Genomic DNA, 13,214 nt, shown 5'->3' with positions numbered 1-13,214 from the left:
GCTGCAATATTCATCGTAAAGCACATATGAAAAGCGTAACATCCCTCCTCCCCACGGGCAGTAAACCGATACCTACCGATCACTCACACTAACCCTGACACTATTCTTCACATGAATCCCGGCATTCGTATCCATCCACAACACCTCCTGACTCGTATTATCCCCAATACTAGCCCGCGCCTCATTGGGATAACTATCCGGCCCCTCATACAGATGGTGGTCGCCACTAGCAGGCACATTCTGCAAATACAGATCCGGTCCGCCATTACTCCCTGGTGTCTGATCTGTTCCTTTCCGGGTACTGCCCGCCACAGCACCGACTAGACCCTTCAATGCCGGCAACGACAGGGCGATGATGGCTGTGCTGACTTCGGTATCGGACCAGACCATCACGACGGAGAAGTACCAGGTTGCGTCGGTTTTCTGAATAGCGGGGATCATCGAGATGATGCGGGCGACGGAGGTCCTGGTTCGTTAGCTGAGATATATTATCTGCATCTGGAGGTGGCACTCACATCACGGCACTGGATTGAGATTTCAAGGGTTAGTAAACTTTCCACTGAGGAAAGTGAGTAGAGATTGTGAACGTACAAAACACCAAAACACAGTACCACACTCAGCGCAACCTTGCGCGTTGCATTCGCCTTGATCGAAAGCACAATCTTCACCGGTAGTAGCAGGATAAGCGAATCGCAGATGATCGTCATCGCGGCAGTGGAAATAAACACTGTCTTCGATCCCAGACACTTCCCGGTAGCGCCGCCCCACAGCGCAGCGAGCGGGATGCATTGCAGAGCGATAATGAGGACCTGGGCGAGCATGACGGCTGTGACGAAGGCAAAGGAAATCCGGAGGTACAGTTGGAATCTGGGCATCGGATTCAATCGACGGTAAAAGGCCAGTCCGGATAGTCGACACACCCACAATGCGATCATGTATACCAGTTGCGCAGAGACGAGCCATTTGTACAGCAGTGGGGTTTCGGCGGTATCGAGGGCCCAGACGTGCAGGCCGGCGCCGTAGCGGAGGACCTGGGTTGTGAGGGCCATGACGACGATGTTTAACAACTTTTACAACAGTTAAATGTCAGTTTCTGTGCGCAAAGCGGCAATATCGTATCCTACCATCGCAATGCAGATGAGTCCATCATCCCAGCCAAAGCTGCGAATCATGAACCACCGCGCATAGGCTCGAATCAGGACAACCACTCCAGACAGTGCCGTCACGACGCCAATTCCGATCCTCGCCTCAGGGCGTCGGTCCTGCGCCAGGAACTCGGGTGTCAGGTCAGGTGTGCTGGTCGACGCCATGGCAGACACAGGGCCGCTACATTAAGGCGAGAGACGTCGAGAGGAGCGGACACGGCGGTCCTTTAGACATCTGGTGGGCAGGACATGGAAGGGTTTTGTCTGCCGACTCTTCCTGCAGGAGCAGGGGTGTCATAGACTAATGCAGGATTGCAGAGCCGTCGCGGAAGGATGAGGAAAAGCTGACAATCCTCATTAATGAGTAGTGGAACCCTCCTGGGGACAAATGAACTCAATCTGTCTTCCGGCAAGACCACAATGGGTATTATGAACGGTCTGGATCGGGGGGCTGGCGTGCTTGTTCCTTGCTGGTAACACATGGGTCCACTCGATCCTTTCACGTCATGGATCCTGGGTGGAAACGCTATTGATATTGAGCATACATGATTTGCGGAATACGAAGAGAAGCTCGCTTCAATTTCCACCCGCCCCCACCAATGCCCGGTTTCATGACCTGATTCAAGGGGAACAATTGGCCACGGCGTCCTGATTCTCCACTGGACGTTTGTCATCTCCGAGGGTGGGCCATCTGTCATATCACTGCCATGTGTATGCCAAACGTGCGGATAGTTTGCAAAAACCCAACTAGTGCTGCTTTTCATCGTGATGAATGTATGAATATTCATGCCTGTTCTGCTAATGAAGAGACACCATCGTAATGAAGCTGCTCGCTTAAAACTCTTTCACGCCTCAATCCTGCGCATTGCAGAAAAAAATATCAGATAGCGGCCGCGGAATGCCGTTAGCGCAGCGTTAGCAGCAACACTAAAGAGCACCGGTGCGTCGCATGCTTCCTTCATTGCAAGTCACCCCCGAGAAGGGTTTACGCGGAAAATACAAATAGCAAGCCAAGGATTGACTCGAATTGTGTCTCGAATTTCGGGAGATGCTTGGTCACCCACCAGGACCCAACATGTCCGTCTTGTTTGCACCCGTCTTGATCCCTGGGAATCTGGCATCCCTGCCAGTCTCGGTGCCTTTCCTGCTGCTTATCCTTATTACGGTAATTGCCTTGAAAAGGCGCTATGCAACTTCTATCCGGGATATTCCTGGTCCTTGGCTGGCCTCAATTTCGAGCCTCTGGCAGGTGTACCAGTTGATCAAGGGCCACACGGAACAGGAGATCGTGAAACTTCATCGCCGACATGGTCCGTGCATCTCCACCGGTTCGCCATTACACAATTTATTTACTAATAGGTGGAACAGGCAGTTTTGTCCGCATTGCCGACAATGAGGTCAGCGTCGCCCATCCTGATGCGGTGCGCCTGTTGCTTCATGCCAACATCGCCAAGGTATGTTCACGGAGTAACTTATCCCCGTATTCAAGTCACCACGCTAAAAGCATCAGGGATCGTGGTACTCAATTTTTAGCCTGCCAGACTATCATTATGTGAATCAAATGTCAGAACTGGATCCCCAGCGCCACATTCGCAAGTCCCGCAATGTAGCGTCGGGGTATGCCCTGTCAAACATTATTAATTCCGAGCCTTACGTGGATGCTCTTCTGGGACTCCTCGAGAATCAATTCGATAAACTGATTGCATCGGGCCAGCCGGTGGAGTTTGATCGCTGGTTTAACTACTTTGCCTTTGACGTGGTCGGCGAAGTGACCTTCTCCAGCCCTTTCCGGTTCCTCGAGACTGGCACTGATATCCGCAATGCCATCGCCAACACCCGGGCACTGGCGTTGTACATCGCCATCATGGGGCACTACGTGTGGCTGCATAATCTCACCTTGGGAAATCCATTGCTCAGTCGCATTGGTCTGCAGCCCTCTTCGCATATCTTCGACACCTGCCTGGCCGCCATCGATAGTCGGAAGAAAAACCCCGCCGTCAGACTGGATATGATGGAGCGCTGGCTGCATGTGCGTCGCACGTATCCCGATCGCATGGACGAGGCGGAGGTCTTTGGAGCTGCTGTCGCCAATATTGGCGCCGGCGCTGATACTACGAGCGCCACGCTGCAGGCATTCTTCTACTACATGCTCCGCCACCCACACCATCTGCAGAAGCTGCGTCAGGAGGTGGATGAAGCACACGCTCAGGGCGATCTGTCGCATGTGGTATCTTATGCTGAGGCAGCAAAGCTGCCCTACCTCCAGGCCTGCGTATGTGACCCTTCTTCGATCGCGACCGCCGTACTGATGAGCGCAGATCAAGGAAACCTATCGCTACCACCCGGCTACCGGCACTGGGTTGCCTCGTGTCGTCCCGGCGGGTGGTCTCACCATTGGCGGACGGCATTTCACAGAAGGAGTAAGGGTTCATCCTCCATTGATGGCAAACATGCTGACATTGTTGCAACAGACACTACTTAGCATCAACCCCTGGGCTTTCCATCGGAACCCAGAGCTGTTCGGACCTGACTGTGACGACTTCAACCCGGAAAGATGGCTTGACCCTGAAAGAGCCAGACAGATGGACCCGTTCCTCATCCACGTAAGTTTTTTTCCTTCAGAAAGAGAGGACACATTGCAGTATACTGACTACAGACACAGTGGGGAGCCGGATACAACCAATGTCCCGGTCGGAACCTGGCCCACTTTGAGATCTCCAAGGTTTCTGCCACTATCGTCCGCGACTTTGACATCGAGCAGGTTGATCCCAAGAAACCGTGGAGCTTTGAGACCCATTTCACGGCTGTGCCGTATGGCTGGCCTTGTTGGCTGCGTCGGCGGCAGACTACGGCGTAGCGACGAATGATCTCCGAGATGTCTCATTGCTAATGCTTATGACGGGAAGAGGATATGAAAACACTGAGCATGTTCGTAGGGTGTTTATGGTAGACGATACATGATAATATAGAACCTCACTCGACATTAAAATCCCCTTGGCAGTAGTCCCCTCATTTGCATGCCACTTCCCGTATTTCTCCACCAATCATCTACAACTCATTTTGAAAACATAAAATAGCCCGCATGGCTGCACTACTACCCCACGATCTCTACTTCATACCCATATTGACCATGTACATCAACCCCATCCTACCGGGTTTCAATCCCGATCCCTCCATAATCCGCGTTGGGAAGGATTTCTTCCTCGTAACATCCTCCTTCGAATACTTCCCCGGCGCTCCCATCTACCACAGCACGGATCTAATCAAGTGGACCCTGATCGGACATGCCCTCACCCGTCCCATTCAACTTCAGATCCAGACCCCCGAGCCAGGTGGTGGCGTATGGGCTACGACATTGCGGTATCACGACGGCGTGTTCTACATCCTCGCTGCCTGCTTCCAGCGTTATCGACCTCAGGAAGATGACCGCGTCTGGCCGCGCGGATTCTACGTGAAGACCCTAGATATCTGGGACTCGGAGTCGTGGTCGGACCCGGTATATTTTGACCAAGTTGGCTTTGATCAGGATGTTTGACCCCCTTATCACTCTCCCGATTTATCACAGCTAACATATGTGGCAGCTCTTCTGGGACGACAACGGCATCGTCTACCTCTCGAGCACATATCGCAAGCTCGAACGAACTCCCGGTGCAAATCTTAAAGATTTCGCCGTCCACATTGTCACTGTAGACTTAGAGACGGGTACCTCCACTTCAGAGCCCAAACTAATCAGGGAGTCTTCCTCGGGTGTCGCGGAGGGGTCGCATATTTTCAAATGCGGCAAATACTACTATCTTTTCACTGCAGAGGGCGGCACTGAGAGTGGCCATTGCGAATGGGTCAGTCGCAGTACTACCGGTCCATTTGGGCCGTGGGAGGTTGGGCCGAATAACCCTCTCTGGCGGAATGGAGTGGATGATGACGTTCAGAATACCGGGCACGCGGATCTAGTGGAAGATGCGCAGGGGCAGTGGTGGGCTGTCTTACTAGGCGTACGTCCGGTTTGGAAGGATGGGCAGTGGGAGGAATCTGTTTTTGGTAACATTTCATTTATTTATATGCTCTGAACGATCTTCTAACGTCAGTTACAGGTCGGGAAACGTTCTTAGCTCCAGTGGAATGGGAGGACGACTGGCCCATTGTCAACGGCGGCCAAAAGATTTCCCTTCACTCCGATAGTCCCCACCTCTATGAGCTCTCAGTTCCAGTCGCATGGCGTGATGACTTTTCGGACAGTGAGCTCCAGCTTGGATGGTATCGCAAGAACACACCAGTTGTGCGTGACTACTCCCTCACAGAGCGACCAGGCTACCTTCGCCTCTACGGTGGTCCATATAACTTGTCAGTTCCAGCGTGTCCTACACTTTTCCTTCGCAAGCAGACCCATCGTTTCTGTACGTGGGAGGCACGACTGTCTTTCCAGCCCAGGAACCAGGCATGCGAAGCTGGTGCAGTAGTATGGTGGACCTACTTCACCTACAGCAGCATCGGGATTCGCCGAGGGCAAGATGGCCACCGTATTGTTCGGCTACGTTCTCCAGGAGGCGAGGTGGTCGACTTCGGTCTACGCCATTCCCAGTCGGATGTTCGCTTGGTGATCGAGTGCGGAAATGGCTACAGGTTTGGATTTCAGGAACTCAGCGACGTTGAGCCAGATAATGCTTTGATTCAGTGGATAGGAGTAGTGGACAATAGCTGTATGACGGCACCGCCACCCGTGGGAGTGGTTTTTACGGGCATGATGCTGGGGTTGTACGCGTTTGGAGAGCGGCAGCGCTGTCTAGACCCAGCTGACTTTCATTACGCGCAGTGGAAATAGGTTGGAACCTTCACGAGCATTGGGTTCTTTAAATGAAAGGGTAGGCTGGGGGGAGGTAGTACCTAAGGACATGGGGATGAGGCCTCAATTTATTCACTGTAGCTAGTTACGGCCAGATGCTTGGCCATAACTGCTAACCCTACTTCCATTCTGAAAGTTATAATGAAAATATGGTCTGATTCTCGGTAAGAAAGAACCTTATCATACACTGTATATATCTGTTACCCTGATATGGATCGGAATACTTACAACAAAAGTAAAACAGCCAGGGAGGGCCCTTGGCCCGTAGACTCAGCAACAGCTCACTCCACAGTAGAATGTAACTGTACCCATTTAAAGGGGCTCTGATATTTAACTGCTGATATAATACAGGCAGACAGCCACAAACAAGCCCATGAAGTGAGCGCATTTTAAGTGGACGGCTATCTTTCGATTTATTCTGCCATCAGCTCCCATCTCCCATTGTCTGCATTTTCAGCACCTGGCCCATCCATATACACGATTCTTTAGCTTAGATATGCCCGCAAGAGACTACCTTAAACGCTTGTACGCTGTGCTTCGACGTAGATCCTTTGGTGAGCCAATGCAGCTGTGACGTAACGACAGTTTTGATCACAAGAAAGCTGACCAACAGTCTCATCATCTTAGAACGCTTATAGTAGACTCATCTCTTGAGTTTCCCGTTCCTCTTTTCATAAAGACAAGAGAATAACGCCAGTTATGGAGACATTATCTGAAACTGATGCGATCAGGGTACACCATATCATGTCGATCGAAGCGTCAATCTCATTGCGTAGGGGAAATAATTATACGTGAGCTACATCACAGGTTTTTGAAGTTCCCTTTGTGATAATGTCAGGCATGTCATCTTTCTGTGCATTTCTAGGCCATTACATATAATTATTGATCCTTTAACTCCTGGTCCTTCCCTCCATGCTTTTCCCGATCATCTTGCTCAATCATATTGAGTCTAGCGGTTGCCCGTGTTAATTTCGAGGCATGCACATTGTGTGGGTGTCAAAGAATTTGCAAGCAGTTGGGTGGATCATCCTCGAGGTGTGAGTCTTGCTCTGCTCTGTCTATAGGTCATGGTTGTACGTATATGTTTAATACGGCATTGACATCTTTGTTTCCGCTAATAGATAGGTAATACACGGCTGTCTCTCGACCTGCCTGGAAAATAGCTCGGGTCTTGCATTGAGGTTGACACATACTAGTACTGAATGGAGGAAGATGAAGAAGAGAAAGCGGTGCGGAAGTGCAGCATAAATAGCCACCCGAAGCGGTGATCCGGTGAAAGGCAGCCTGACTCTAATGAGTGTCATAGTATGGGATAAGGGAATAAGAAGCTGCTATTCACAATTGAGGTGAATCGCAGCCTACCATACAATGCTATATGTACGCAGCAGCGGAAGGATTATAGGTTGGAAACAGTCGGCAGCTTATGTAGAATTGAAAAGACTTACATTCTCTGTAGAAACGAAGATATATTGCCGCAACAGAGGCCTGCCCGGATGGTGGCAGTTGCTGGGGAAGTTCTGTCATCTTTCGTCGTCATTGTAGTTCAATTCAATTAATATCATTATACCTGATCGCGCCGGTGAAGGAAGGTGCTGAGTATGCAGGTGCTTCAATAAAGTATGAATAGGTCCCTCCAGCTCGCAGAGGCACAGGCATGCATGAAGCAACGCGTGCTGCGGAATGAGGAAGATAAATCACCATAGCCCACGAAGAGGGACCCCTCCATAATGGAAAGCTTATTACCGGTTGTGTTTCACGCGCTTTTCCAACTATTGTAGCACTAATTTTATGTCAATGAATATTAAGAAGTAATCGGAGTTGGGCCTCCACCTCGGTGCTAAGTTGAAAGCTATAGCCATCTTTATCATTCCTCAATACTTCAGGTTCCAGTTCATCAGCATTATCCGTCTCATAGTTTGGATCCTCTAGCTCGATTCGCTTCCATGTCACCTTCGAAGCTTCCTTCCACTCAGCTTCTTGGAAATCATATGGCCATCTGTATTGCTCCTGGAGGACTTTTTTCATTCTCGGATACTGCAGGTTAGGAGAAGGTTTCAGGCTCAGACTCATAACATGTAATGAATAGGAAGATCAGCATACCACCGCCGGGTAGTATTTGTTATATAGTTGGCGAGTACATCGTGACGGGCTCGGAATGATTTCGAGTGATTGGAGCTGTTGCAGATACGCGGCTAGATAGCTGAAGGCATGAACCAGAGTAGTTTGCGGTAATCGTCCATATCATCACCCGGGGGTGGATCATCGAAGGTCCAAACTCGGATGGTAGAAATGTGAGGAAGGTAATTCGTTTACTGACCAGGCCAAACGCGAACTGTCATCCCTTACTTTCTTTCGTATGCAGAATGACATGGACGCCTTCGTCCATGGAACAGGTCAGCGCAATCTCCTGCGGAAGCAGGAAATCTAGCCGCGGCGCCTCGTAGTAGCTGAACCGGTCGGGGTCGCGGCCACCACGGATCTCGTCGTCTTCGAGGTATACGAACGCACGGGAATATGGGTTGATGAACTCGACATCAGCGGCAATGCTTGAGAATCGCAAAAATGATATTCGCTTCATCAACGAAATCACTACAGAATCGAGGTGGAGCTCCTCGCACAGAGCCTTGTTGATAGTGTGGCTATCCAGCGTGGGCGGCCAGGTGACCTCCCAGTCAGAGATATAGGATAACTTATTCCCCAGTCCTTATGTCTTTTCTTTTCTTTTCATTTTTTTTTCCCCTCTTCTTTTCCTGTAATTTATCCCTTTTATTGTCTTTGTATATGTATATACCTGGGGAGCCTCGACAGAAAGCAGCTCGTGCAATTCGCGGCGTAGAAGTATCGTTTCGATCCATGACGCGTGTGATGGTCGAATCGTCCCCTGTCTGTATTTTGGAAAATATGCTGCTCTACATCACTGTTTCTGAAGAATTGGTATGCTCAGCAGAATTCCCTATGCTGCCTTTGCTAGTTCCAGAAGTCCTTATTGCCTCATGTAGCTGACATTTTACCTTATCACGCCCCATTCACCTTGCAGAATCCTAACGGTGTCTGATGCCTCAGCATGCTACGCAGTAGACTGCGCCACAGAAGGTTCATTGACTGTCCTTACCTTTTTGGTTAAGCAATAACAGTGGTCTGTTTCGTATCGCACTAGCTAGAACCACAGGGTGGGTGGGTACAATATGCGAATTGGTACCAATTGCTCATGTAATTCTTTATAGCGCCCAAGTAGCTCTCTAATGCAAAAGAAGCAACAAGAATAGATGATAAAAAAGATACAGATAGCGTTATCGGCATTTATTCATAGTGGCTAACTAAATGTTTACATGATGACCTCCGCTTAATTCCAGGCCTTGTATTTGAATTCAAATCCAAATAGATCGGGTACTTCCGTTCTCCCGCCCAAACGTCATGATTGGTAATGTAATCGGACAACGAACCGGCGCGACAACGAGCCGCCGCTCTCCTACTAAACATGCAACAATCAATTCAAATTTAAGGTAATCCAGTACTATATAGATGAATTTATATAAATAAATTGAAAATTGATTTTATCTATATGTATTTAAACTATTTGAAGTCTTTATTATTGTAATTATCATAATATAATAACTAATATTAAGTATTTTCTAGTATTTACCTATTGTAAGGAACTCTTCTAGGGGTAAAAGTTCGGAACAAGACCATAAGGCCATCGTTACCCGCAGATACTCTGCGGACCCCTAGAATCCCCTATATACTCAGGTACACCCGGGAGTAGGCGTCTTGTAAGGATTACTTTCCTTACACGTATCTTAATATCAAATACTGCAGTATACATCTTTTTCGTGGCAAACTAACCGCAATTAAAGGCTTTACAGATAAGTTATAGTTTTCTATCTCAATAAGACATACTATATATATTTAAATAACTTCTTTCTTTGAAAGAATTTACAGAATAAATATTGTATATCTTAGAGATATAAGCTCATTGTCGCGACGCTTCGTTGTCCGGTTAAATTAGTTAACTAGTTAACTAATCAGATCTTGAAGCCAGTCATTAGGGAACACACTAGCTGTGTATAAGAACTTATCTCTAATTGTACTACTCGACCAGCTTTGATATGAACACTGCTGCTAAGGGAGGAAGAACTAATTTTGGAAGACATGTTTCCTGTGGTATGAATATGCTTGTGCATAACATATCCGGTTGGTGTAATACTGTGATTCAGAGTACAACGCCTGTATCGTTACCTCTTGCTTTTCCGAGGGACGAAGTGGAGGTTAGTTCAACTGCCATCTATCATATGGGAAAGGAATCTGTGACGAGCCAATCAGTAACCGTATAATCGGAAACGCTTTCGAACTATGTGGCCGTTACATATACCCATAAAACCTCTTACAACTGACAGCGTCGGCCCACTATGTCCCCGCATCGACCCACGACACCTACGAAGAAGAACTGAATACCTTAAGCAATCCATCATTATCTCCGGTAGAGCTGAACATCCACTAGTAACCACGCGGATATAATTGGTTTCTAGCGTTCTCTTGTTGTCTTCGGCGTGAAATTCTAGCTTCAATCTTGGATATGTAAATGTAAATGTAACCTTTCAAAATACTATTGTGCGCCTGAACTTGGTGCGCATACTAATATCATTTCAAGTTCTCACTTATACAGATCTTTATAGGGAATTCGGTCATTATTAATCAGCTCGTTAATACTCCTGGCTTGCGCGAGTAAGGGTGTTGTCCTGCCTGTCGCCAGTTCACATTCCTAGCTGATAGGGGCCGCAACCAATGGAACGGTCATTGGCGATACCACTCCTGATTGCGTCGCATATGCATTGTACCACCACCAGTGGGTAGTCCGACGGACCTATTGCCCAAGTTATCTCTGTTATGTATGCCTGGCTTCAGATAGACAGCTCGGGGCGGATCCTTACTATATAATTATTACTTGGGTATACTAGCTTGTTTGATACAACTCGGTGGACTTGGATGGAGGAAGGACTCGAAACATAGTTTATTAATATCTTATGGTATCATTAGTGGTATACTATTTCAATATGCTTTTGTTATGATTATAGGCTACTGGATATACTCTTAGGACGAATAGGATATATTTTATTGATTGTTTATCATGAATATAGTACTGTTCCCAATAGGCTCATCCTATCCAGTATGGCCAATGCTATCTTGTTTCATGCACCGCTACTGACAAAGACGTCTATTTATTAAGGAGGAGTACGGAGTGTTATCCTTACCCATGATTGTCTTCGGGGTAGAGTAGCGGATGTATGAGAAAGGAAGGGGTGAAACTGCCATAAATGTCTAGATCAAATAAATTCAGCGGAGACTAAGCTTAATTGAGAAATGATTTTCCAACCCGGAGGCCCACTGTAAGAGATTTAGCCAATCACAGACAAACTTCAAAGTGCGTTTCGGTCTTGTCCCGAACCCTAGCGGGGGATGGGGGAATTATACCCCAGTAATTGATAGCCAGACTCCTATGCCGGCTTTACCATCCCTAGCCGGCACAACTAGGTTGACAGATAAAGTGTAATATGATTCTTCTATAGATTGAAACAGAGGAACCTGCGGAGACGGGGGTGATATTAACTCACTTTCTGCAGTCCCCACATACCGGCCCCACCGCTTCACCCGAACCGGATTTCACCATACGGGGATTCGTCATCGGCAATAACTAAGGAAGAAGGATAAGTTTAAGGAGTAAATGTAACCCTGCTGTGGTGACGTATAAATGTACACTCTTTTCAAAATCTTCAATAGCACACACTCTTTTACCTACCCACCGCTCGTTTTTTTTCTGCTTCTTCACCTTCCTAACTCTGCAAGCTGCAGCCAACATGAAACTTGCCAATGCCTCAATTCTAGCAATGCTACCCGCCACTGGCCTGGCTGCCTGCGGGACTGCCTACTCTGGCAGCCAGATCAATGGTACGCTGCTTCGCGCCGTTGTGCTTGACATGGGCAGCGATGCTGCCAACGTCACCGCCACCCAGTACGACCAGTACTTCAAGCAGGGGAGCGCTCTTGAGGGCGTCAAATCTGTTATTGCCAACAGCGATTTTTACATCAACCTGTGGGCCATCCCTGGCACCGAGTCCGCCTTTCAGAGTGTCAGCCAGTGCATGAGCGACGGCTATCTCGTTAACCAAGTAGCCTGGCTGTATTACAACAGTACTACCGCGAAGTGGTGGGGTGGCTACGAGGCTGAGACTGAGGCAGACAGTTACAATGCTGCCGCCCTGTCTGTTGTCACAAACCTCGTGGCCGGCCTCGAGGTGCGCTTCTGGGACACTGATGGAGATGGCTACACCGATGTCATCGATGCCGACTATCTTGAGGGCGTCACCGTCGACACCATCACTCACAACTCCAACGGGACTTACTCGATCTACCGCGGAAATATCGACGTCGCGGACAAGACGCGCTGGGAGGGCACGATCTTTGACGGCGACTTTTTCGACGGCTCCGGCCCGGCGATTTCTGAAAACAACTTTGACACCACTATCTCACCCGGCGACGTCGCGCTCTTCTGGTACGGTCCCAAGGGCTGGGCCATGAAGCGTGCCCAAGAGGTTGCCGGCCTCTTTGTTAGCGGTTCCGACCACACCTCCTACAACATTGACGGGGTCTCCTATGAAGACGCGATGCGCTTTTCACGCGACAACCTGTTCATCTCCAACCGACCTGGCGAGTTTACCGACGCTCAAAAGTTCTTCAAGTTTACCAATGATTCAGCCGCTGGCCTCAATGTCAGCCTCTGGCTTGTACCTGTTACCCACACCACCGAGTACGGCGCGCCCGTCGGCATGACGAGCGACGGCAACTCGCGCATTTTCCTCGCAAGGGCAATCGCTCAGGCCCAAGCGCAGCTAGCCAACGTGGCTATTAGTAGCAACGGGGCGAACGTCCCGTCCACCCAGGAGTGGGTTAACCAGGCCAATTATACTCAACTCCACGACGCCATCGCTAGGGCCAACCTGTCGCTTGCCCTTGCTAACAGCTCGTCTTTCCTACTTGACTACCAGACCTACGTGCTGTACCAGACTCTCAACGGCAGTAGCAACGACATTGGTGCCGCATACGCCGGCTTCAGCTACACAGGCTTTGAGAACGCAGAGCAGCTCGGGACGGCCTGAATTAATCTTTCTTCTGTCCCCACGTCATCATATTTCTGAACCCATGAATTATTTATAGACCCTGTATAGATAGATGCA

General features: G+C 49.0%; 5 protein-coding genes across 5 annotated transcripts; 3 read left to right on the top strand and 2 right to left on the bottom strand.

The window, feature by feature from the left end:
- Positions 1 to 72: 72 nt before the first annotated feature.
- BO83DRAFT_432611 (uncharacterized protein) lies at positions 73 to 1,310 on the bottom strand (the record flags this gene model as incomplete). The annotated part of the gene is made up of 4 exons (XM_025535631.1): positions 73 to 466; positions 516 to 524; positions 592 to 1,067; positions 1,125 to 1,310. The coding sequence occupies 4 exons, from the start codon at positions 1,308 to 1,310 to the stop codon at positions 73 to 75; spliced, it is 1,065 nt and encodes a 354-aa protein (XP_025382175.1).
- A 910-nt stretch (positions 1,311 to 2,220) lies between these two features.
- BO83DRAFT_412717 (cytochrome P450) lies at positions 2,221 to 4,002 on the top strand (the record flags this gene model as incomplete). The annotated part of the gene is made up of 6 exons (XM_025534429.1): positions 2,221 to 2,473; positions 2,514 to 2,599; positions 2,656 to 3,417; positions 3,464 to 3,565; positions 3,617 to 3,748; positions 3,808 to 4,002. 6 exons carry the CDS (start codon positions 2,221 to 2,223, stop codon positions 4,000 to 4,002), a joined length of 1,530 nt encoding a protein of 509 aa, XP_025382174.1.
- A 273-nt stretch (positions 4,003 to 4,275) lies between these two features.
- On the top strand, positions 4,276 to 5,998 carry BO83DRAFT_350049 (glycoside hydrolase family 43 protein; the record flags this gene model as incomplete). The annotated part of the gene is made up of 3 exons (XM_025528891.1): positions 4,276 to 4,674; positions 4,727 to 5,183; positions 5,237 to 5,998. The coding sequence occupies 3 exons, from the start codon at positions 4,276 to 4,278 to the stop codon at positions 5,962 to 5,964; spliced, it is 1,584 nt and encodes a 527-aa protein (XP_025382173.1). The 3' UTR covers positions 5,965 to 5,998.
- Positions 5,999 to 7,776: 1,778 nt separating this feature from the next.
- Positions 7,777 to 8,563, bottom strand: BO83DRAFT_394177 (uncharacterized protein; the record flags this gene model as incomplete). The annotated part of the gene is made up of 3 exons (XM_025533001.1): positions 7,777 to 8,019; positions 8,086 to 8,177; positions 8,332 to 8,563. The coding sequence occupies 3 exons, from the start codon at positions 8,561 to 8,563 to the stop codon at positions 7,777 to 7,779; spliced, it is 567 nt and encodes a 188-aa protein (XP_025382172.1).
- Positions 8,564 to 11,785: 3,222 nt separating this feature from the next.
- BO83DRAFT_458987 (uncharacterized protein) lies at positions 11,786 to 13,136 on the top strand (the record flags this gene model as incomplete). The annotated part of the gene is made up of 1 exon (XM_025537159.1): positions 11,786 to 13,136. The coding sequence occupies exon 1, from the start codon at positions 11,838 to 11,840 to the stop codon at positions 13,134 to 13,136; it is 1,299 nt and encodes a 432-aa protein (XP_025382171.1). The 5' UTR covers positions 11,786 to 11,837.
- Positions 13,137 to 13,214: the final 78 nt, after the last annotated feature.

This window comes from Aspergillus eucalypticola, assembly GCF_003184535.1.
Source record: "Aspergillus eucalypticola CBS 122712 chromosome Unknown BO83scaffold_47, whole genome shotgun sequence".
Taxonomy (NCBI): Eukaryota; Fungi; Ascomycota; class Eurotiomycetes; order Eurotiales; family Aspergillaceae; genus Aspergillus; species Aspergillus eucalypticola.
This window is presented reverse-complemented; position numbering and strand designations above follow the sequence as displayed.